General features: G+C 58.7%; 1 protein-coding gene across 1 annotated transcript in view; it reads right to left on the bottom strand.

Moving 5' to 3' along the window:
• Positions 1 to 9,247: 9,247 nt before the first annotated feature.
• Positions 9,248 to 23,493, bottom strand: part of GALNT9 (polypeptide N-acetylgalactosaminyltransferase 9) — a 70,172-nt gene continuing 55,926 nt past the window's right edge. The window contains exons 7-11 of the mRNA XM_068562772.1: positions 19,518 to 19,703; positions 17,297 to 17,434; positions 15,103 to 15,198; positions 11,092 to 11,259; positions 9,248 to 10,096 (exon numbers count right to left, since the gene is read on the bottom strand). Coding sequence (XP_068418873.1) covers positions 9,950 to 10,096; positions 11,092 to 11,259; positions 15,103 to 15,198; positions 17,297 to 17,434; positions 19,518 to 19,703 — 735 coding nt within the window. The 3' untranslated portion in view covers positions 9,248 to 9,949. The remainder of the gene's footprint in view (positions 10,097 to 11,091; positions 11,260 to 15,102; positions 15,199 to 17,296; positions 17,435 to 19,517; positions 19,704 to 23,493) is intronic.

The following is a 23,493-nucleotide window of genomic DNA, read 5'->3' as shown; positions in this document are numbered from 1 at the left end:
GAACCAAGCCCGTCTCACACGCATCTTCTCCGTGTCACGTCACAGCTTTCTTGTCCTTAGGACACTGGATGGCACTTCAGCTCTGAACTTGGGGCCATTTTAAACAGCAAAACCACCAACAAAGCACAGCAGTGCGAAAAACCCTAAACAGATGCAAAGGGCACCTGCTCACGGCCCCAGAGCTGACACGAGACAGCGTCACCTGGCTCCGCCCCCGCCGGGAACACGCACGTCGGGCCAGCCACGTCTCTCCTGCTCTGCCACGCTCTGAGCACCCACAAAAGCACCCAACTCTTGACGTTGGGGTTACAGGGAGACTTAACAAGCAGGTGAATCACAGATACAGAATCTGCGAATGACACGGGCGGCTGCGCGGCGGCAAACCTCGGCTTTGTTAGGAGCCTGTGGGTGGCGATGTGTCAGCGGAAATCTCAGAGTTTCAATTCGCAACATTGCCGCCGCTGCAGAAATCTCCCGCCTCATCACGGCTGTGACACTGAGGAGCTCTCGCGCCCGCGGCTGCATCTTCGTAGCTGAAGCTCAAATAAATCAGGCGATTCTGTCTGTCACACTCGTGTTTGTTTTTAATACTTTGACAGCTGGCTGGATTCCAGTAGAACTGGTTTCCTCTATAATCTCGTGTCTTTTGTCAGTCCGTGTGGACCTCATCCTTGTGCAGTCTCCGCGTGGACATCCTCGGCCACCAGGAGATCTGACCTCTGCCCTGCAGCCCCTGAAGGCGGTGGACGCGTGCTGGTCCAGCCGCCCCGAGATGCCGGCAGGGAGTGGGGAGCGTTAGGGGTTGTTGGCAGGGGAGCGTCCGGGATACAGAGACGTCAGCTGAGCGCCCAGGCTGCGGGTCCCCGCCCTGTCCTTTAGGTGCCGTGGGTGGCGAGCACGGTACCTCACGCATCTCTGAGACGGGAGTTATCGCTAAAGGAGTGACTCTGTGTCCTGGGCAGCCTGGCGGGCGGGGTCCCGGTGGGGGCCACCTGGGATGTGCCTCCGGACGCCCCCAGCTCCCCTGGGAGTGACGGTGGTTGGCAGGCAGCGCTGTGGTGCCGTTTTAGGCTCCCCTCCAGGCCTCGGGGCTGGCAGGGTTCTCGCGGGCTCCACTCCCCCGTGCCCAAGGCAGCACCATTCTCTACTGTCCAGGAGACCTCTCTTGTGTCTTTGGGGGTCCCAGCTGCACAGGGTGCCAGGAGACCCTGGTCCCTGAGCCTGCTGTGTGGCCCTGAGTAATCCCTTTCTCTGCAGGAGGCCCCCGTGCTTTCTCAAAGCTGTTGAAGGAGATTTCTTGGGCTCTGGGGGTCTTTTCTCTGCCATCTACTCGGAGCCCCAGGACAAACTGCGTCTCTGGCTGCCCTGCCTGCCCGAGAGAGGCAGGGTTGGGACCCTGTGCCTGAGATGTTCCGTGGGCCGGGGCAGTTGATGTCCTCATTTGTAACCCTCTGCCACCAGACGCAGAAGACGTTTTTCAAAGACAGTTGATCGATTTTCCTCCTGCTCCCGCTGTGCCGACATTCATCTTCCTTCACGCGACGCTGCTGGGAGATCCACCGTGCGCTGCGGCCCGAAGCAGCAGCATTTTGAAGCGAAAGGGGTGTGACGGTCTGGGTCCAGGAAGGGGAGGATGTCCCCTTTCCCAAGCCTCAGGGCTGCTCCAGGGTCCCCTCCCAGGCAAACGGCACGGCTTCCGGATGCTGTGACGGGGATGACAGGCAGCGTCCTGGTCACCCAGTAGGTGGGGACCATGGATCAGCCGGGAGCCACACGCTAAAGCCGCTCTGATGGGGATTCTTTTATTTCCTTCTGGAGAGCTTTGGTGACTCCGGAAAATAGCAGCTCTTTGGGCTTAAAATGGCAGGGATCTACCGACCAGCGGGGCTTCCCCCAGGGCCAGTACGCAGTAGGGGCGAACTCAGTGCCTGCCAGCCGGCCACCAGCCGTAGTCGGGGCTGCAGGCTCATGAAACCTCAGCCCACATCGCAAGCGAGCTCCAGGCTCTCGTCATGAATAAAGTTCTTTGTACACCTTTGTTGAGAGAGGGCTCGTAATTCGCCTCTCCAGGGAGGCCCTGGAGAGGCAGGGCTGGGACCCTCTCCCCGACTATGGGGGCCCTGCCACGGGGCTGGGGGCTCCTGGCACCTTTGCTTCCCCGGCGTTCACTCCCCAAGGCTCCCCACTCCCAACCAGCGTGCTCAGAACACCCTCGTTGAATAAGTGAGTGAGTGAATAAATGAATGAATGGCCCAGGCAAGAGGTATTTCCCTCCAGTCACCATTGAAAGGGGGTCTCAGGACAGGCTCTGGGGGGCGGCAGGCGTGTGGCTGGACCAACCACACGATTTGCCCAGCTCCTCGTTCAAATATGATTAGGGACCTCAGGTAAGTATTAAATGCAGCTGGGGTCCTTCTGAGCGGGGAGGGGGGCACCGTGGCGATGCCACGCGGCACCGTGCTGACCCTTAGTGAGTGTGCCTGGGGGTGAGGTCTATCCCCAAGAGAACGCCCGGCAGGCTGAGAGCACAGCGATGGCCCCTCTGTGCCTGTGGTTGGGACAGGGACCCCAGGGACACCAGGACGGGGTAGGTGCTGGGGGCCCCCTCATCCCATTTCTGCTTCCACGCCAGGCCCTCCCTCGGGGCTGCACGAGGGCTATTAATAATAATGACTGTCTTTGGCTGTACTCATGCCAGGAGCTCTGTGTGCTGTGCTTTTCTCCAAACGGTGATGGGCGGTGTTTTATAGAGCTCTTTTATTGCCTGGCGGTCATTTCAGTTTTCCTCTCATGCCATCTATGCGCACACAAGCTCTGTCTCTCCTCCGTGATGTGCTTTCTTCATTGGCCTCAGTATCTGAGCTGCCCTGCTGTGGGCTGAATTGTGTCCCCCCAAAAAACATGAAGCCCTAACCCCCAGGACCTCAGGCTGTGACCTTATCTGGAGATGAAGTCTTTACCGAGGTGATTAAGTTAAAATGAGACCCTTAGGGTGTGGGCCCTGATCCAACAGGACTCATGTCCTTATAAAAGGGGAAATTTGGACACAGACACGCGCACAGGGAGAACATCACGTGCAGCAGAGGTGGAGATGGGGTGATGCTTCTAGAAGCCGAGGAGTGTTGCCAGTGGACTGCCAGGACCTGGGGTCCGGGCAGGGATAGACCCCCTTGCACGGCCTCAGGAGGAGCCAGCCCTGCCGGCACCTTGATCTTGGACTTCTGGCTGCAGAGCTGGGAGACATGCGTGTCTGTTGCTGAAGGTGCCCATTTCGTGGCACTTTGTCTGGCGGCCCCAGCAAACTGGTTCTCCTTCCCCAGGGCCTCCTTGTCTCCGAGGCCCTGCTCTGACCATCTCCACTCCTCTCCCCTCGCCTGCCCCAGCCCAGGGCACTTGCCCTCTGGTTGCTGCTGCCCCAGGGCATCTGCACGGGCTGTCCTCTCTGGTCTTTGCTCAAGCGGCACCTTCTCCGTGGGGTTTCCCCTCGTGTCTCTTTAAGGATTGCACACCAGCCTCTCCCTCTTCTGTGGTGCTTTATTTTTCTCCTCAGCACTTACCACCATCCAACACGCATTTTGCCTATTGCTTATCATTGTCTGACCTGCTCTGTGAAGGTGAGGCCCAGGTCCGCGGCAGGGCGGGTCGTCCGCACCAGGGACATCGCACAGCGTGTGGCAGGTGTTGAATAAACTAATGCGTGAAAGAGTAAATTATTGCTCACAGCCGACACGTTTCTTGGCAGAAAGTTTCAAAAATACAGATAAGAAAAAGAAGCAAATAAAAAAAATCAAAACCACCGTGGATAAGATCTGTTATATGTTTTTTCCTAATCCTCAGAGCAAACTTTGGAGCAGGAATTACTTCTCCTTTTCAGGTCAGACGGGGAAAGAAATTGACCAAAACCACACAGCAAGTAGAAGCTGCTTCTGGTGTCCCTCCCTAGGACACAGGGCTGCTTCCCAAAGGTCCCGCAGACCCCGGAGCTGCCCCTCTGTTTATTTGTTGCCTTTGCTTCCTTCTTAGCTAAATTTTGCTCATGAACAGAGACAAGATGCTTCTCTTGGATTCTCAGAAGACTATCCATCCCTTGCGTCTGTTGGGTCCCTGGCCAGCCCCTGCCAGGCTTGCATCCCCACCTGGAGCCCCTGGGGGCTGCCTCTCCCACCTGCTCCCAGGTGTTGGGGGCTGCCTCTCTCCTGGGGACCCCACTCCCTGGGCCCAATCCCACTGCAGTCTGCTTCCCCCAGGGTCACTCACTCAGACAGCCTGAGCTATAAATGAAGATGCATTGGAGCGATGAACATTTTTATTAGACAAAATTAAATTCTGATATACATTATCTCTCTCAAGAGCAGAGGAAAGGAAAACAAAAAACAAAAAAACCCAACCCTGCACGTTCACTGTTTTCCATCAGAAGCAGCCTGCTTATTAATGGCCTTTCCCAGAAACCCGTTTATTAGGTTGGGTTACAAATGAACCGTTTTAAACACACGACATGGATTTTTCTGAATTTGCTACAGAGCCAATTTATAATTGAGTTAATGAAAGAAGCGGGCCTGTTATTAAGTTTTATTAAATTCTAGTTGCTTGTATCTTTGCCATTTAAAACACGACTGTTGTTGAAAAAGAAAAAAAAAAACACTAGGCAGCCGGGCAGAGTGGAAGAGCAGAGGCTTGGGGTCGAGCAGATCTAAGTGGCCCCCCGGGCCTGCCTTGGGCAAAGCGTGTGTTTGTGCCAGGTCACTTCACTCCCCGGGCCTCCGTTGCCCCATCCGCAAAATGGGCACAGAAGTTCTCAGTGCTACTTGGGGTTATTTCAAGAATTAAGTGGGATTAAAACCTGGCATTTTAAACATATTTCTCCCTCCCTCTCTCCCTTCCTTCCTTCTCCTCCTCCTTCTCGAGAATGGTTGCCAGCTCTTTCCCCAAGCAGGCGGGGGTAGGAAATCGCTGGGCAGGAGATCCCCTTTGTTCTGTGTGTCTATCCTAGTCCTTGTCACGAGACCGAGAAGACTCCTCGTCGGGGTCCCGGGGGAGAACACAGCCGCGGTGTTCTGCTCAGACCCTAACCACCGGCTCCGTGACGCCCAGCCTGGCCCATTTCCATCTACAAATATTCCCGCCACGGGTGATTTCCAGCTACCAGCCTGCCCTCTGGGAGCGTGGAGTTGAGAACAGGAGCTCGCCACCGTCCTCACCACACGGATACATAAACGCAAATAATCTCAAATAGAGTAAATCACCAGGAAGTGGTGAGTTTTGAGTATTTATTAACTTTGCTTTTAATATAATTGATTGAACTGTAAGTTCATGCAGTTGATTTTTAGTAATAGCTCTGGTTCACGACTGGTGCACAAAATTCCTGAAAATTTCAAAACTGGCTCTTGCCAGCTGGAGTGGTCCAGCTTCAGGTGCTGCTGTGGGTGACAGAGCGAGCCTGATTTCATCATGGGTGCCTCTCAGCCCGGGCCCCGCGAAGGGGAGGGCGTCCTGGGCCCTCTGCAGGGCAGGGGGACCCTCTGGCCCGGCTTCAACCTGTCCGAGTCGGGAATCTGGTCCAGCTGAGCTGAGCTGTGGCCGCCGCCTCTGGGCCTGCGCTCAGAGCCGCCTCCCGCCTCTGTGGCCCCGCCCTGCAAAGCAGAGAGTTCTGTGACCCACCTTTCTTGTCCTTCAGCTCCAGGTAGTGTCAGCCAAGAGGATATGTTGGAAAATTGGAGGGTGCAGAGAAACCAGGGCATTTCCCTCCGCGTCTCTGGTTTTAGGGCTCTTTCTGGAAGCGCCGTGTCTCGTCCATCCCTCCTTCTGGCTGTGGCTCCTGGCTCTAGTTGCACCACCCCCTCCGGGGTCCCTTCAGCCGATGGAGGATGAGTCCCTGGGATGCCTCAGCCCTTCCGTAACTTGTGTGATCAATCCCTGGTATCAAATTCCCTTTGTCTGACAGATGGAATGCAGACTGGTACAATCTGGGTGGCCTCAGCCATGGGCCAGTGGTTGGAAAACAAGACAAAGAAGAAACATTGTCCCTAAGGTAAGGGAAGTATGAACAGGAGGGCCAAACGGTTTAGGGGGCCGGGATGGCTTCAGTACCGTCCGTGGATGGCGTTACTGGTTATTCTGAACCCAGGATTACAGAGGCGGGGGTCAATGAATGTGCACGTCACCATGAATTAGAAAGCTCTGTGAAGTTGGCCCCAGACAGAGGCACGCCTGGGGTGCAGGCAGGGGTCTCGACCAGCAGGGACGTTCCCACCAGCCGTGGCCAAGTGTCGACCACAAAACTGCAGGGACCGCTCCCAGTGGCACCACCAAGTGGCTGCCCCCCACACAGCAGCATGGAAACCGTGGTCCATCTTCAACTCTCTTTCCAGCTGACGTTTGGGTGGGGACTCTTTGCATGGAGTTACCCCCAGGATTCTCGGGCGGTTCTTCTAGAAAAGGGCAATCCTCACGAGGGATACACCTGCTCACGAGGCAGGTAAGGACTGCAGGGAATAGACATGAGTGCTCCAGGGTCACGTATTAGGACGAAGGCCACTCGGATCCGATAGACAGCTGCCTCCCGCTAGGAGACCATGGACGATTCTGGGCCGTCATGGGCTGACTGACTTAGTCCTGCTGCCCGTGGACCCAGCTCAGCACCCCCTGCCTGGTCAATACCTTTGTCCTCACGTGTCCTGGTGCCAGGCAGCACCCTGGCAGAACAAGCAGGGTTTCAAAACATGGGAACTCGCCACCTCCCAAGGGGATGAGAGGTTTGTCAAGACATTGAGAAGCAATTTTCCAGGTGTCAGGCTTTCATGGGATCCTGTGTGGGCTACAAACCAGCCGACTTTGATGGGAGTGTCAATTTGCCTAATGAATTGTAACACAAGTGAGGTTTAGAAGTTCGAGCCTGTGATATTTTCTATTTTAAACCACAGGCAATGCACTTTGCATGCTAATGGCCGCTACGTGTCGTAATTTCACTTAAGAAACTTCTGGATTCCTGCAGACCAGTCCTTGGCTAGAGACTGGCTTTTTTTTTTTTTTTTTTTTTTTTTTTACAAGTTTATTTATTTATTTTTGGCTGTGTTTGGTCTTCGTTGCTGTGTGCGGGCTTTCTCTAGTTGCAGCAAGCGGGGGCTACTCTTCATTACGGTGTGCGGGCTTCTCATTGTCGTGGCTTCTCTTGTTGCGGAGCACCAGCTCTAGGCGCGCAGGCTTCAGTAGTTGTGGCATGTGGGCTCAGTAGTTGTGGCTCGTGGGCTCTAGAGCACAGGCTCAGTAGTTGTGGTGCACGGGCTTAGTTGCTCCGCGTCATGTGGGATCTTCCCGGACCAGGGCTCAAACCCGTGTCCCCTGTATTGGCAGGCGGATTCTTAACCACTGCGCTACCAGGGAAGCCCCGAGACTGGCTTTTAAGGCTTCACTCATTGCCAGTTTTTTTTGCCTCCATCATCGTCTTAAATTTGGGGGAAAATCTGGAATAGAGAGAGGGTTTGGGGGATTTGGGTTAGAGCTGATAGAATCCTCTGCCGAGAATGGAGAAATTGGGACACTTCAGAGCTCTCCCAGCAGCAGGAAGCAAGGAATTGGAGGAATGGGGTCAGGATCCCCAAGGAAGGAGAAGCGGAGGAGGGTGCCCAGTGGGCAGGGCACTGGGGGAGGGGCACATGCCACTGGGCTTGGAATGGAGGACAGTGAAGTGTAGATTCATTACTTCACCCCAGGGCAAGGGGGCCATGGATGCATCACCCACACGCCCCCTCAGACTCTGAGGGAAGGCCAGGGCCCTCACTCTCCCCAGAGACCCAGAGTTCGCTTCTGTAACTGAGCAGGACCCTGTGGGGCCTTCTTGGGGCTGACCCCCTGCCCCCGCCATGTCCTCTGCCTGCCTCTTGTCTGCAGAAAAACTTTAGCCTCCTAGGCCTTCCCCAAGTTTCAAAGAATAAATTTAATCAGAGAAATGAGAAAATGCAAAAAGAAAGGAAAACAGTCAAGCAAGACTATAATAGTTTAGCCATTAAACAAAGTCAAGGACCTTTAGTTCCTTCTCAAGGGCTGTAGATACTATGCTGAGCTGTGTCCTTGAGCTGTTTTGCAGATACTGAGACCCCCACCAGGTGGAGGAAGTTAACTCTCTGCTGACCACAAGCATGTAGACCCCAGACCAGCTGGAACCAGAAAGTTGATGATGTTGACTCCCGATTACCTCACTACCAATCAGAAGAATGTCCACAAGGTGATCATGCACCTGGAAACCTCCTTCCCTCACCCTGTCTTTCCCTTTCCCTGAAAGCCCTCAGGGAGTGTGGGTCTTTTGAGCACTAACTACCTGGACTCCTTGCTTGCTCCCTGCAATAAACGCTGCCCTTCCCTTCACCACAAACTCGCGTCAGGAGATCAGCTTTACTGTGTGCAGGCGACCGGACCCAAGTTTGGTTCAGTAACACTTCTTCTGCTTCTTTCATATCTTCCAGGAAAATTTTCATCTCTTCTTTGGGGAAAATTCCCCCACGAGATATAAGATCCAGGGCACTACCAGAAGTGACTTCTCCTCTCCCAGAAAGAGGCACTATGGGATTAATGACTGAGAGGCAGGGAGCAAGAAGGGGGAGCCCAGGAGGTGTGGGGAATGGACTGGCTCCCTGTCTTCTGGAAGGACGGGCTGCCTGGCCACAGCAAAGTGAGAACAGGTAGGATCTTCAAGCCCCCCAGCTTGAAGCCCTGATGTCTGGAAACCCTGCCAGCCTGCTTTCCAGGTTACTCTATACAAACGGGGAGAAACTTGGAAGTTACTGATGGTGCCCACAATTTCTGTCCCTGGGAGACCACCAAAGGGGCCAGGAGACCCTGTGCATGGGGCGGGGGGAGCTAGGTGGGTTGGCTTTCAGGAGCTTGGCATCCCATCTACTCTTCATTTCCATGGCTGGGTGAGCCAAGCCCTGGGGCCCCTCACCGTTGCACAGCTGAGGCCTTCCACCATCGGGCAGGAGGCAGGAGGAAGCAGCTAGGATTGGGAAGAAGCTAGCTTGGCACTGGACCTGATGGGGGAAAGGGACAGGCAGAACTTTCTGTCCTGCAATTTTAAGTGCAATCATGAGAGGACATCCTGGAGGCCCTGGGACAGCCCTGGTGGGGGTGTGCTGCTTCTCAGCTCCAGCCCTGGAGTGTGAAAGCCGCTGTGGACAGTACATAAACTGAGGGGTGTGGCCGTGTGCCAATAAAACTTTATTTATAAAAATAGGCGAGGGGCCGCGGGTCATCGTTTGCTGACCCCTGCCTTTGAGCAACACAAGAGGTGCCTGGCCCCGGGTGAGCCGCTAGAACAGGGTCCCTCCCTGGACGGCCGACCAGCTCTGGCTCCTGTGGACGAGACGTCAGGTCTGTATGGTTTAATCACTCTTTACTGGACTGAAGCAGTCACATCAGTCTCCTCGCACGAGCGCTGCCGGGGCGTTGTCTTTGAGGCCACTGCAGCTGCTGTCCCCATCCCCCCTCACCAGCCAGGGAGAGGACTTGCTCCGCTCAGTTTAGATGGAGGTGGTCACTGGGGCAGCCCCGCCAAGGGGCGGAGAGGTCAGGAGCTCGGAGTTCACAGGGGGCTATTGCTGCCTGGGGGATGGACGGGAGCTTCTGCACATGCAAGGAGGTGGCCACTGGCGGCTCGACAGGAATACCGTAGAAAAGGCACGTGATTCGGATCTAAAGTTGGCGGTCAGCTGATGCGCTCAGGCAGAGCCGCCAGCTGCGGGGGGTCCGTGCTCCTGGAGGGGGGGAGGTCCCCATGTCCCCATGTCCCCAGGACCCGCCGGCAGCTGAGGACAGGTCCCCCCCCCCAACCCCGAGGTGGTGCGGGCACGGCCAGGGCCCTCTGGGTTCCAGTGGTGGGCTGAGTGGGAGGGGCCCCACGCCTGCCCCAGGTCCTCGGGGTCTGCGCTGGGGCGGGGGCACAGGGTGAGCCTGGGGGTCAGTGCCGCCCTGGCTGGATCCAGTTTCTGATGGTCCACTTCTGCCCCGAGCACCTCTGCACCACCAGCCGGAGCCCGAAGTTGGCGTCCTTGGACATCTCCACCTCCAGGCACCGGCCCGTGTCTCTGCTCACGATCGGACCGCCCTGCATGGGAGGGAGACCCAGTCAGCCCGGGGGTCCCATCGCAAGAGCTTCCAAGGAGTGGGGGTGATACCAAGGCCAAGCGGGTCACTGCACGGCCACCTGAGACTCGGGGTCCTGACTCTCCCGGTCCCTCTGTCCCCCATCCCTTGGTCCCTCCTGACCCTCTGTTCCCCCGTCTCTGTCCTCAGTGACCTTCTGTCCCCCATCCCTCTGTCCCTCCTGACCCCCATCCCCCATCCCTCTGTCCCCCAATCCCTCTGTCCTCCCACCCCCGCCCCCATCAGCCATCTCCCTTCTCCTGGAGTCCCAGGAGTGATCAAGACAATGGACGCCAGGGCCCTTGAGACGGGCGTTTCCCCCAGAATGCCTCCCTGACCCCTGGCACGTCTGATTTGCCCATCGGTCACCTCTGCAGGCCCTCTGGTCCCCCAAACATCGAGGGCCCTGGCCCAAACCCAAGGACCCCCAGGCTCATGTCCTGTAGGTTCTCTATCCTTCTCTAGACAGGTCCTTCCCATGCACTCTGGCCCTCAGCGTCCTGGCCGCACACACGGCCTCCTGGGGACCGCTGATCTCGTTGGCTCCACTGAGGCAGTGACAGCTAACCCCTGCAGCCTCTCCTGTGACCGGGAGCCCCCAGACAGGACGTGCACACATCTGTCCCAGGGTCTCCTGCGTGGGAGGGGTTGGGTCGATTTCAACAAATCTCTGGGGAGTCCAGTCTGGTCCCACTTGGCCAGCAGCTGGGGCGGGGCTTCCGGGGCAGTCAGACCCCATCCCTTCTGCCTAAAGCCCCTCCCCAGGAGGCCAGAAGAGGCCGCCACGGGGCTGTGAGCAGCCCGGCCCTTCCCTGGCTGTGGCTGCAGGCAGGTCCCCTGACATCCGTGAGGGGGTCACGTGGCAGCAGCTGGTCCAGCCCCCGAGCCCGGCAGCCCCCGCTGCTCTCAGCTCCCCACAGGCTGGTCCAGCGCCCAGGGTCCCAGCAGCCCGCTGACCTGGGTGAAGTCCCACAGCCGCTGCGCTGGCCGGGCCACGTCCTCACACTTTCTCAGGGCGGGCGTGCGGCCCCTGCCGTCATCCACCAGGCACTTGGAGTCGGGCAGGAAGGCGGTGGAGCCCAGGGGGCCCAGCTGCAGCAGGCCCTCGGCGCTGTACCGCACCAGCTGGGGAGAGGCGCGGAGCGGGCGGGTGGGCGGGGGCTGGCCTCACACGGGGCCGCCCCCCACCCCCCCCCCACCCCCCCCCCCCCCGGCCCTGGAGGGAGTAGGTGGGGCGTGGTGGGCGGGGCCAGCCCGGTCACGGGGCCAGCCTTGCTGGGGAAGGGCCGGGCCCCGAGCAGCCCCCTCGGCCCCAGGGCGCCGGGGAGGCCGCGTGCGGGGAGTCCCCGGGGGACGGCTTCCGGTGGCCCCGCGGCTCCAGCCCCCTTTTCTTCCACAAATACCCCCAGCAGGATGCTCTTGGACTCCTTCCCCGGAGCTCTGCTCGGACCTCTCCCTCCATGGGGCCCAGAGCCTCGGCCTCAGACGAGGAGGACTTCCCACGTGCCCCAGGCCGCCCATCTGCCCTCGAACCGGAGGCTGCCCCAAGTTCACGGTTCCAGGTCACGTCATTTGCCAAACACCATCTAAGTAACACCTGTGCGCTCACGAGACCAGTGCCCTAGATTCCTCCGCTCCCCGGCTGTGTGGCTTTGGGCAAGTCACGTCACCTCTCTGTGCCTCGGTTTCCTCATCTGTGAGCGGGAGGTGATGACAGTGCCTGCCTGGCAGGGCCACCGTGAGGAACCCACGGGCGTGTGGAGCGCAGGCTGAGCACAGCAGGTGCCGGTGTCGGTCAAGTGCTTCTCTCCTTTTTTCTCTCCCATAAGAGTGGGTGCGCGCGCACACACACACTCTGCTGTGTTTTCCAGTACAATCTGATGGCACAGCACCTCCCCTGCATGTTCGCGCGGTCCTGCGACTCTGACACCCCCGCTTAGCGTGGGGCCCGCGTTCTCTCCCGCGTCCTCCTGGGGGCGGCGTGTGAACATCGCCGGAGTGGTGCCGCCCGACTCGGGGGCTGGGCGTAAACGCGCGTGACACCTCCCACGTCTCCTGGGGCGACTGTCCTCGGCATCACCGCTCCAAGGTGAGGAGGCCCGAGCAGCGGGGGGAGGCTGTGTGGGGAGGGGCCGAGGCCCTGGAGCGGCCCGCCCACGGCGGCTCAGAGGTGGCCTCACCAGCCTGCCGGGTGGCCTGGGCAGTGCCGTGCAGACGGTGGGTCCTGCTGCAGATCTGTGAGCAAAATAAAGACTGTGGTCCTTGCAGGCGGCTCTGTCTGGGGACAGGTGATCACAGATATGCTCGTGTCCCTTCTCTGTAAACTTTCTGAAGCCACGGAGGTTTGACTATGGGGCCCGCAGCCCCTGAAACGTCCAGCACAAGCTCCAAGCCGGAGCGCCTGCCACCTGTAGCTTCAGCCTCGCAGGTAAGGACCTGGCGGAGCTGGGAAGCGGGAGCCTCAGTGCCGGGGAGCCAGCACGGCCTGTGCTCAGGGAGGTCTGTCTCAGACGCCCAGCGGGGCAGCGAGCCGGGCTGGGAAGGGCTTCGGTGACTTTAGGTGTCGCCGCTGGCTTGTGGGGAGGCCATACTTTTAGAGATGCGTTCTGATACACTCCGAGGTGAAAGGACCTGATGCCTGCAACTTGCTTTAAAATGACTCAGAAAAAAATAAATGATGCAAATACGGCCCGATCTGAACACCACTGCGTCTGGATCAGGGGTGGAAAACGGTGTCTGTGAAGGGCAGGGAACAAGCATGTGTGCTTCATGGATACTGCTGCACGTTTTTTTCCTTCTTTTCCCTCCGTAAACCTTGAAAAAGGTAAAAACTTTTCTTTGGCCGGCAGGCTGCTGTTTGTTGACCCCATGAGTGTGTGGTTGGTCATCTGAAGACTTTTCTACTTTTCTGGAAGTTTGAAAATGGTCAGAATAAAACCTGGCAAGTTAAAGGAAGGGCCTCCTAACGACCCCCAGGCTATGTTGAGTCCAGCCCAGGAGGGGTCCCATGCCCACACGGAGGTGGACGCGCCTGCCCCGTGTCCCTCTCACTCACGCTGGTCAGGCCAGCGCAGCGGACAGAGGACAGGGGGCTGGGCCCCATCGTGAGGGGTCCATGCACTGGTCTGTCTGCTCCCTGAAGACTGTTTACTAACCATCTGTACGTGTGCAGATTTTGATCCGAGACTGGCTTTCTTTATGTTGTAGGCTGAACTGTTTCCCCCCAAAAGTCATGTTGAAGTCCTAACCCCCTGGCACCTGTGAATGTGACCTTATTTGGAAATAGGGTCACTGCAGAAGTGCTCAAGGTAAGATGAGGTCATACCGGGTTAGGGCGGCCCTAATCCAACACGACTGGCGTCCTGATAAGGAGAGAAAACAGAGACACAAGGAGAAGGCAGGGTGAAGACGCAGCCACAGGCCTGCACAGGCCACGCGATGACGGAGGCACAGCCTGGAGGGATGCGGCCACCAGACAAGAACTGTGGGACCACCGGGGCGGGAAGGGCGGCCCTAGAGCCTCAGGAGGGATCACAGCCCTGCCCATGCCGTGATTTCAGATTTCTGGTCTCCAGAGCTGAGAGGATAAACACCTGTCATTTAAACCGGTTCCCAGTTGGCCCCAGGACACTAACACAGCCGGGGATCGGGGTTTGGGGATGTAGCTCGTCCCCGTGAACACTTCAGCAGCCTCCACTGAGACCAAACTGACTGAGGTCATTTGCAAAGGAGACACCACCGCGGGCATGTCCGGCCTGGTGGGCACATGGGTCCATCCGACCTCTCTGTGGGGCGCGGCCCCGTGGGCTGGCCTCCCCGTCCACCTGCGTCCACGTCCACCCCGGTTCCAGCAGCGAGGCCGCTTCTGCCGGCCGCCCCAGGGTCCACTCGCAGGGGGGGGGGGGCTCCCCCAGGCGTGGCGCGGGGTCCTTGGAACACCCACCCTCACTCAGCCACGTGATTCGCTGCCCCAGACACCTCCGAAGCTGGCCCCGCGCTGCGTCTCTCCACAGCAGGGCTCGCTGGGAAATGACCACCGTCTATCCAGCCACCTGGCTTCGCAGAGGAGCAGGGCGTGTCCGGCGACGCCCCACAGACGTGGCCTCTCGCCTCAGGTCTGTGCCGGCCAGAGGCTTCCCCTCCTGCAGCTGAGGGCCCAGCAAACTGGACTTCTCCCGGGAGGCCACATTTGTACCTCGATGGGTGATTCTGCTTCGCTCTCTTAAGGCAAGGCCATGTGCCAGCGGGGGTCCTGTGAAGAGGCTGCAGGGGTGCCAGGGGAGCACGGTCTTCTCCGTCGTCACAGGCTTGGCCCCTCGCGCCCGCGATGGGCCCCCGCGCAGCTGTGTGGATGTGTCAGCACCCGTGGATGTCCCAGAGCGGGAGCAGATTCAGAGAGCTTCAGGGGGGCCGAGTGTCATTTCGGGGGTTAATTTAAGTAACACCCACTGAGAAGAAGCCTTGTCATTGCAAGCAGAAGGCGGATTCCCTGGGATTGGAAACACCAGGCTCCGCGTCGGGGTCCAGCACACCAGCACCGCCAGGAGCTCTGGAAACGTACCTGCCTGGGGTCTGGACACCCGCCTGGGTGTTTTTAAAGCCCTCCAGGTGATTCTGGGCTGGAGCATTGCTTGGTAGGCATTCAGCTGAGAAGAACTGGCGGTTAATGTGATACTTCCTGGGCTACGTCTACACTGTGGCTACCATTTACCCTCATTTTCCACTTCAGTCCATGCAGCAGCCCTGAGAAATAGGTACCATGATCATCCCATCGATGGATAAGGAGACTGAGGCACAGGTGTCAGGTGAGTCGCCCAAAGCAAAGCCGTTGCTCTCAATTTACCCAGGGCCTGAGCTCACAGCCTGCACAGCATCAGAATGCCCCGGCAGGCCCGCCTCTGCCCCCCGGGAGCCGCCTCCACCTGTGTCCCGGGCTGTGTCCCTCAGGAACATCACTGCCACCCCTACCTGGGAGGACATCCCGTGGCAGGGGTACAGGATGGCACGGTCATCGTCTTCTGCCCCCTGGTCCAAGCAGTAGCCGCTGGCTTTGCTGTTTCTCACCTACGACCAGAAACCAAAGGAGAGGCCCCATCACAAGGGTCCTAAAGGCAGAGGCCGGCTAGAGGGAGCTTTATCCACCTGTCCCCTGCCCAGGGCCTGCGGTGTCAGGAAGGGGTGGCCCTCCTGGGATAAAAGGAGGGGGAGAGGGGAGGAAGGGGAGGGGGAGGGGAGGAAGGGGAGGGGGAGGGGAGAAGAGGGAGGGGGAGGAGGGAGAGGAGGGGAAAGGGGGGAGGGGGAGGAGGGGAAAGGGGGAGGGGGAGGAGGAGAGGACAGTGCTCTGGCCGGCGGGCTGGCTGCGGAGCGACTGGCTGGGCTCCTCGGAAGGGATGACCGTGCCTGGCTCTGGGGGAGACATGGACAGATGTGCCTCCCGTGCGTGTGTGTGTGTGCGTGCGTGTGCGTGCGCGTGCATGCGTGTGCGTGCGTGTGTGTGCGTGCGTGTGTAGACCCAGCCACCCTCCCCAGGTGAAACTCGCCACAGAAGCGGTAGCCTTGGGAAACAGCGAGGAGGGCCTGGCTGGCTCCCGGGAACGGCCTCCCCACATTCACGCCTTTTGCCAAGTGACTGCAGCTCTTCCCGTCAACGGGGGTGGGGGGGCTACTCCCACAGTCCCCGAGTCTGGTCTGGCCTGGAGGCTTGCTCAGCCAATAGACGCAACAGGGACGGCTGTGTGCAGCTCTGAGCCTCAGGACACCCGCAGCTCCCACTCTGCCTTGAACCCTGACTCTACCCTGAGAACAAGCCGAGCTGCCTGCTGGGGGTGACAGACATGTCACCTGCGCCCCAGTGCCCTGTTGACAGCCAGCCACCCTCCAGGTGTGTGGGTGAGCCTGTCCCCAGAGACCTGATGTCAGCCTGGCCGAGGTCAGCTCAGCCTGCCCCAGGTCAGGGCTACCTGGATGACCCCTAGACTTGTGAGCAAGCACAGAGGCTTACTGCCTGAACCCTCTGTGTTTTAGGGATGTTTGTTTGGCAGCACTAACTAACTGACACAGCACTCCCACCCCAAGAGGTAGCACAGGTTTGAACCTTGTCAGCTGGCAAAGTTCCTAATGTTACAGCTTCTGTGGGTGGGTGACGCATGAGTTTGACTCATAGTGGTCAGGAGCAGGCAGGGCAGCCTGGGAGAGGCTGGGAGGACAGTGGTCTCCTGCCCACACCACAGACGCATCAGTGGTGCTCCCTGTCACGTGGGAAACCTCTGTGTCCAGAGGAGTGGGAATCTGGCTTGGGGGTGGACCAGGAGCTCCAGGAACGGACAGGCCCTCTGGGATTGTCCCCCGCCCCCTGGTATCACTTCTGCTTGGCCCACCTAAGTTCATGCATTCCTTCGCCTCGGGGAGCCTGGGACCCCATGGAGGAGCTGAGGCCTGGGGTAGGGGGAGGCCCGTCCCCCAGCACAGACCAGGACGAGTGGGCAGGAACGCGGTGCCCTCCCCTGGCGTTAAGGAGAGGTGTGCGTAACCGTGCACTTGGGGGCCGGTGCAGACAGGTGGGTCTTCCCACAGCTGGTGCCTGTACTGGTGTGCGTCTGTGTGTCCTTCCGTCGTGCACTCACATGCAGGTATCGTGGCACACAAACACGGCTGTGTGTGTGAATGCATCCATGTGCAGGCCTCTGCGCATATGTACTCACGTGTTCACGTGTCATTTTGTCTCAGTAACAAGTATTTGTACCGTGCAGGGCAGGCAGCTTGGGTGGGGTCTGCATACACTGGTGAAGATGTACAGGTAGCTTTTTGTGTGTCTGTGAGCAAAACTGTGTGCAAATGTACACTTCTGTGTCTGTGTGCACTTACACACATATGCGTTGTTGCACGGATCAATGCATGTGCATGAGGGCATGTATAAACACATGTGTGTGACACAGATTCGTATACACACACGTGTCTCTGAATCTACTTTGGGTACCTCGGTATGCAGGCACGAGTGTGTGTCCCTGCGGCCCTTACACTGGTGTGTGCCACGTGCACGTGAGTGTGCCCGTGTGCTCTGCTGGCTGCTGTCCGTGAACGTGCGCCCGGGGACAGGCCAGGACACCGGGAGGCGGGGCGCGGGTGCGGGGTGCAGGGTGCAGCCATCGCTCAGAGGCGGTACCTCTCCGTACGTGAGCGTGTCGTTGTAGGTCCTCATCTCCGGGTACACGTTGTCCAGGTACCACTTGAAGCTGTGGCACTTCAGCCTCTGGCGCAGGGCCAGCCGCTCGGACACGTCCCCGAAGTCCACGCCGGGGTTCTGCGAAGCCGGAAGCGAGGCGGGACGGGCGCTGCGGTGTGCAGAGCCCGCACCAGCCAGGCCTCTGCCCGGGGGTGGGGGGGAGCCCCAGGACCTGCAGGCCCCCCCATCCCAGGAGCGTGCCCGCGCTCAGGGCTTCCTGGCCCCGAGCCTCGTCTGGGGGCCTTCTGCCCTCCCAGGCCCCTGGAAGGTCCAGGGCAGCAGGGCCGATGGGAAAGGCCTGGCATCTCCGGCCTGTTTGCAGCAGGCGCAGCTGGAGAGCGGCCGGCCTGGACAGACGGCCACCGGCGGTGTGTGTGGGCCAGGCTCGTAACACCCTGCGCCCTCCGAGGGAAAGACCTGCCCTCAGCCAGCTCCCGGGAGGTGACTTCAAACATCCTGAGTATTGTTTACGGGGGCCAGGCCAGGTCGTCTGTGCTACAGGGTGATCTACGGGGGTCGCTGCAGGGGCTGGAGACCAAGGCCGGCCACGTGGAGGTCAGCCACGTGCACGTGAGCCCCCGTAAGTTCTGGGTGCTGAGGCTCGGCTGAGCTTCCCGGCTTGGTGACACGCTGTACGTATTGTCACACGTTGCAGCTGGGAGAATTAGGCGCAATTTCTGTGACTCCCTGGGAGCCATATCCTTTCATTCTAATAAACCACAGCCCCCATGTAACAGCTGCTCTGGGTCCTTGTAGCCAAACACTGAACCTGAGGGTGGTCCTGGGGGCCCTGACACTCTGTGACAGGTTGGGGACGTGGGTGGGTTCGAGAAAGCCCCCTCCCCAAGCCCAGGTCCCCGAGGCTCTGATACCAGCTAAGAAAGGACCGTGGGCCTGGTGTGAAGGGCAGACTCTGGGCTGGACACGGGAGCAAGTGGCCTTGGCAGCCCTCCACCTACAAGGCGGCATCAGCCAGACACGGGGCCGTGAATCCGACTCAGGTCAGGAGGTTGCGGTGAAGATGTTTAAAATACCAGGACGTTTTGCACATAATGAAGATAATGTTTAACTTTTCTGTTATATATACGAAGCTCTATCTGCTGACAGCTAGAAATCCATGCACGCGTGTGCCTGTGTGTGTGTGTATCCTAATAAAAGATCAAGCTCCTTCTGTGGGTGGATGTAAAAAAACAGCTGTTTCCAGGATGTCTACCCCAGAGACTGGAACCCTCCCGTGTCCAGGGGAGCAGCGAGTGCGTGAGGCTGGCCCTGCAGCCAGTGGGGGTGAGCGGGGCGGGCAGCCTGTCCTCAGCGCTCACACGCACACGCACATACATGCATGCACACAGGGCACACACGCGTGTACGCCCAAGCCCCCTTCTCCGGGCTGCCCCGCCCCCCAGGCGCTGGTTGGGACCCTCTGGCTCACACCCGGATCCTGCTTCCCGCCGGCCACAGGCAGACCCCTCGTACAGACCCCTCCTGCCCCCGCTCCCTGCAGGGCAGGCAGATCTGGCTGCAGACACCACACGTGGGAGAAGCCGCCATCCCCACAGCAGGCGGGCCCTGAGAGCCTCGTGACAGGGTCCTGCGGAGGACCGAGTTACATTCCGGCTCTGCCTCTTTTCAGCCGCGCACCCTCGTGTGCCTCAGTTTCCCAGTCCGCCGTGTGGAAGTGACGGGGTCATCATTACGGTCCTCGTATCACTGTGGCCTCGTGCAGAACTGACTGGGGGAGGCTTCTGCGTGGCGAGGGGTAGGCTACGTGTCCTAGGAGGGGCTGTGGTCACCCTGGGGCAGCTCTCAGCGCAGCAGCGACTGCGACCCCGCAGTGCCACGTCTGCAGCCGCTCAGGGGCTCACACCGTGGAGGGGAGGAGCTCTCGTGGCGGGAGGGAGGCGTGCCGACCAGCGTCACAGCTGCTGGAAACGGGCTCTGCTTGGTGAAGGTCATGACGTTCCTGAGACTCATCCTGGCTGAGCTGTCCAGGAGGCCCCCCCTCGCGTGGCCGGGCTGCGCCTTGGAGGACCCACGAGGCTGTTCCCGGGGGGGCAGCCCCCGTCCCCAGCCCTCCCCCTCCCCACGCGGTCCGCCAGCTTACGCTCATGGGGATGTTCCAGGCCCCCAGCCCTCCCCCTCCCCACGCGGTCCGCCAGCTTACGCTCATGGGGATGTTCCAGGCCATGTACACGTGGGACTTGAAGCCGTCCATCCACACCTCGGCCGCCCGCAGGGCGTTGCGCTTCGCGTAGTAGTCAATGTCGTTGTTGTAGGGCTTCTTGGTACGCTCGATGTGGGCCACGCGGGAGCAGGGCAGAACCTCCATGCTGCCGCCGCACTGCCACACCTGTGGGGACCCGGGCCTGGATGGCAGCCCCCGGGGCCAAGGGCACCATCTTGCCTCCCCGCATCCCCTGCTCGCCGTCCCCAGGACAGGCCTTCCAGAAGGCAAGGAGGCCTGGCCTCCTGGGCCGCTCCAGCGGAAGATGCCAAAGAGAAGCCGTGGCCTTGGGTTAAGCCCACCAAAGCCTGGGGGCAAGGCTGCCTCCCCTTCTGGATTGCCCACCGAATTTCATTTCTCTTGCACGTTCCACGATCTAAACAATGGAGGGATTTTTCCTGACATCCTGACAATTCATTACTACCCCTTTCCTATGGTCCCCGCCCCCACTCAGTGTTTGCTCTGGGCCCAGAGCCTGGCCTGAGAGGGATTACTTCCCACCAGCAGCTGTCCTCCCTCACAGCTGGAAGAACCGACCTACAATCTAATTTTAAAAGAGCAGCTTGTGGGACTTCCCTGGTGGCGCAGTGGTTAAGAATCCGCCTGCCAACGCGGGGGACACGGGTTCGATCCCTGGTCTGGGAAGATCCCACATGCCGTGGAGCAACTAAGCCCATGCGCCACAACTACTGAAGCCCGTGCGTCTAGAGCCCGTGCTCCGCAACAAGAGAAGCCACCGCAATGAGAAGCCTGTGCACCGCAATGAAGAGTAGCACCCACTCGCTGCAACTAGAGAAGAAAGCCCGTGTGCAGCAATGAAGACCCAATGCCGCCAAAAATAAAATAAATAAAATAAATAAACTTATTTAAAAAAAAAAGAGCAGCTTGCTATGCAAACAGTGCTTCAAGCACCCCAGACACAGTCTCGGTCTAAAGGAAAAGTCTAAACAAACAGCTGTTTCCTCTGCAAATAAGGCTCCCCAAAGTCCCTAACTGCTAGAACCCTCACTTGTAATAGAAATGTTATCTTGCATCAGGATCTCCTTTCATGCCTGCTTGTTTCTGCACTGCTTCACCTAACAAAACAGCCTTACTAGGCATGGGTTGTGTTAGTCTGTTCTATTCTACCCCATCCTATGCGATCCTACCTGTGCCACGGGGCGCCCAGATATTTGGTTCACACAGCTCTGGGTTTGTCCAGGAGCATGTTTCCAGGTGAGCTGAACACAAGTTGGTGGGCTAAGTAAAGCAGATTGCCCTCCTCAGTATGGGTGGGCCCCCAACCAATCAGTTGAAGGCCTGAACAGAACAAAAAGGCGGAGGGAGGGACAATTCACTCTCTTTGCCTGACGGTCATCGAGCTGGGACACTGGTCTTCTCCTGCCTTCAGACTTGGTCTGGAACCACACTTTCGGCTCTCCCGGGCCTCTAGCTTACCAACTGCAGGTCTTGGGCTTCTGAGCCTCTGTAACTGTGTGGGCCAATTCCTTATCATCTCTGGAGAACCCAGACTAATGTCCTACTGTATCTTATCCCACCCCGCCCCATCCCACTGAAAAAATGCTGGTGCAACCCACCAGGTTGACTTCACCATGAACAACTCAGTCTGATCAACTTGGCCCAAGCGTTCTTCGGTCAGATTCTTACCCCTAAGCCTCTTCTAATTCAGACATTTTGGAGGTGCCAGGCATGTGCTAAGCACCTTACTCGCCTCATCTCACTCAACCCACCACGACCCAGGAAGGACGGGTACCACAGGCAATGTTCTCCTCACTGTATAGAAGAAGATACCGAGGGTCAGAGAGGTTAAGCCAGTCACACGAGCTCACGGGACCTGACCAGGCCTGACTGATCCCACAGCCTCTTAATGTCAATGCTGTGCTGCCCACACCTCCCACACACAGACACTGTCTTCTGGAAACTGTTGTCTTTTATAGTTGAAATATAACATCAGTTCACAAACATTTGTCCATGCAGCCACAGTTGAAAGTTGTCGTTTCTTTTTTTTTTTTAATAATTTTTATTGAAATATAGTTGATTTACAATGTTGTGGGTTTTTTTCTTTTTTTTTTGGCTGCGTTGGGTCTTTGTTGCTGCGTGCGAGCTTTTCTCTAGTTGCGGCGAGTGGGGGCTACTCTTCGTTGTGGTGTGCGGTCTTCTCATTGCCGTGGCTTCTCTTGTTGTGGAGCATGGGCTCTAGGCCCACGGGCCTCAGTAGTTGTGGTGCGCACGCTCAGTAGTTGTGGCTCGCGGGCTCTAGAGCGCAGGCTCCGTAGTTGTGGCGCACGGGCTTAGTTGCTCCGCGGTGTATGGGATCTTCCCGGACCAGGGATCAAACCAGTGCCCCCTGCATTAGCAGGCGGATTCTTAACCGCTGCACCACCAGGGAAGTCTGAAATTTGTCATTTCTTATCGCAGAGAGGATGGGCCTTAATTCACTTCCCTATTGCCCCAGTTATTAGACGTTTAGATTTTCCTCCTGTAGTTTCTTCACTATTAAAATCAAGGCTGTACTCCATATTAGAAACACTTTCTTGGGCTAAACCATCACCGTAAGTTGGCAGGCACGGGTACTTTAAGCTAAAGTCTTGCTGACAAGTACAGCTGGGTGTTTCTCAGTCTTGGGCATGGATTTCACTCCGTGGGTCCCTCTGGCCTCTTGTCTAGCCTTCTTCAGCCTAAACGTTCTCCCTTACGCCCAGTTTAAGTGGCGCCGGCTTCATCAAGGCCCACTCCTCCCAGATAGCGACTGCACAGAGTGGCCTTGATGCCTCGGGGCTCCAGCCTGAATTTCCAGAACCCACTTTGGGGCCCATGAGGAGAGGGGCTTGAGAAGCGGGGCTGGCTTCACGGGAGGCATGGAAGGCAGAGCCTGCTAGAGCTCACAGCAACTAGAGGCCGCCCTCGTTTCCTGGGGCCGCGTAACGAGGACCACAGACCAGGTGTAAACAACAGACACGTTCTCTCACAGCCCTTGAGGCCCCGCTCCCTCCGAGGCTCCAGGGGAGGGTCCCACCTCCCTCTCCCAGCTTCTGGTGGCCCCAGGTGCTCTTGGCTCGTGGCCCCATCCCTCCTGCCATGCAGCCTCCCCCGCTGTGGGTCTGTGTCTCAGGTTCCCCTCTCCTCTCTTGCGTAAGGACAGCAGCCATCCGATTTAGGGCCCACCCTAATTCCAGGAGGATCTCATCTTGAGACCCCCTCACAGCTTCCAGGCAGAGGTCTCTGGGGCTGCCATTCACCCACCACAGACGCCAAGCCCCCGTCTCGGGGAAGAGGACAGCCCAGCCCTGCCTGCTCCCTCGGTCCCACTCTCTGCCCCCGGAAAGCAGAGGAAGAAGGCAGGAAAATCTCGCAGCGGGTAACGGGCGGCCCCTCCTGACACCACCCACAGCTGGGATAAGAAATCACCTGAGCGCGGGAGGGGAGGCTGCCCGCTCCTCGTGGCTCACTGAGCACGTGCCCAGCACGCTCTCCCCCGGCCCGGCTCAGGGCCACCCGGGACCACCGCTTGGCCCCCTGCAGGCTCAGCAGGCAGCACCCACGGCCTCCGCCCGATGGTGAGAACCGCGCATGCTCCGTATCAGAGACGCGCCGGATGTTTACACCCGGGTCCCGAGCGGCAGACGCGGTCTTGCTTCCACGTGGCTTTGCTTCCACGTGGCTGGAGGTGGGGGCGCAGGGGGAGGGCTGAGGGCCCTGCCCAACTCCCACCACTTCCGCTCACACACAACTCTGTCAAACCGCGGCGCGTGGCCCAGCTGCCCAGGAGGCTGGGAGCGCAGGTGGACACCTGGTGAGCCGGGAACCTTCCAGGAGGCCAAACACTGAAACAAGCAGAGGAAGCTCTGCAGACCCGCAGGGCAGGCGCCTGGTCCCCCTGCCCATCCTCTGGGGCCACCGTCACCGCACGTTTCCT

Source organism: Eschrichtius robustus, chromosome 14 (assembly GCF_028021215.1).
Source record: "Eschrichtius robustus isolate mEscRob2 chromosome 14, mEscRob2.pri, whole genome shotgun sequence".
In the NCBI taxonomy this organism is placed as follows: Eukaryota; Metazoa; Chordata; class Mammalia; order Artiodactyla; family Eschrichtiidae; genus Eschrichtius; species Eschrichtius robustus.
Note: the sequence above shows the minus strand (reverse complement) of the source record. Positions and strands in the feature narration are given on the sequence as shown.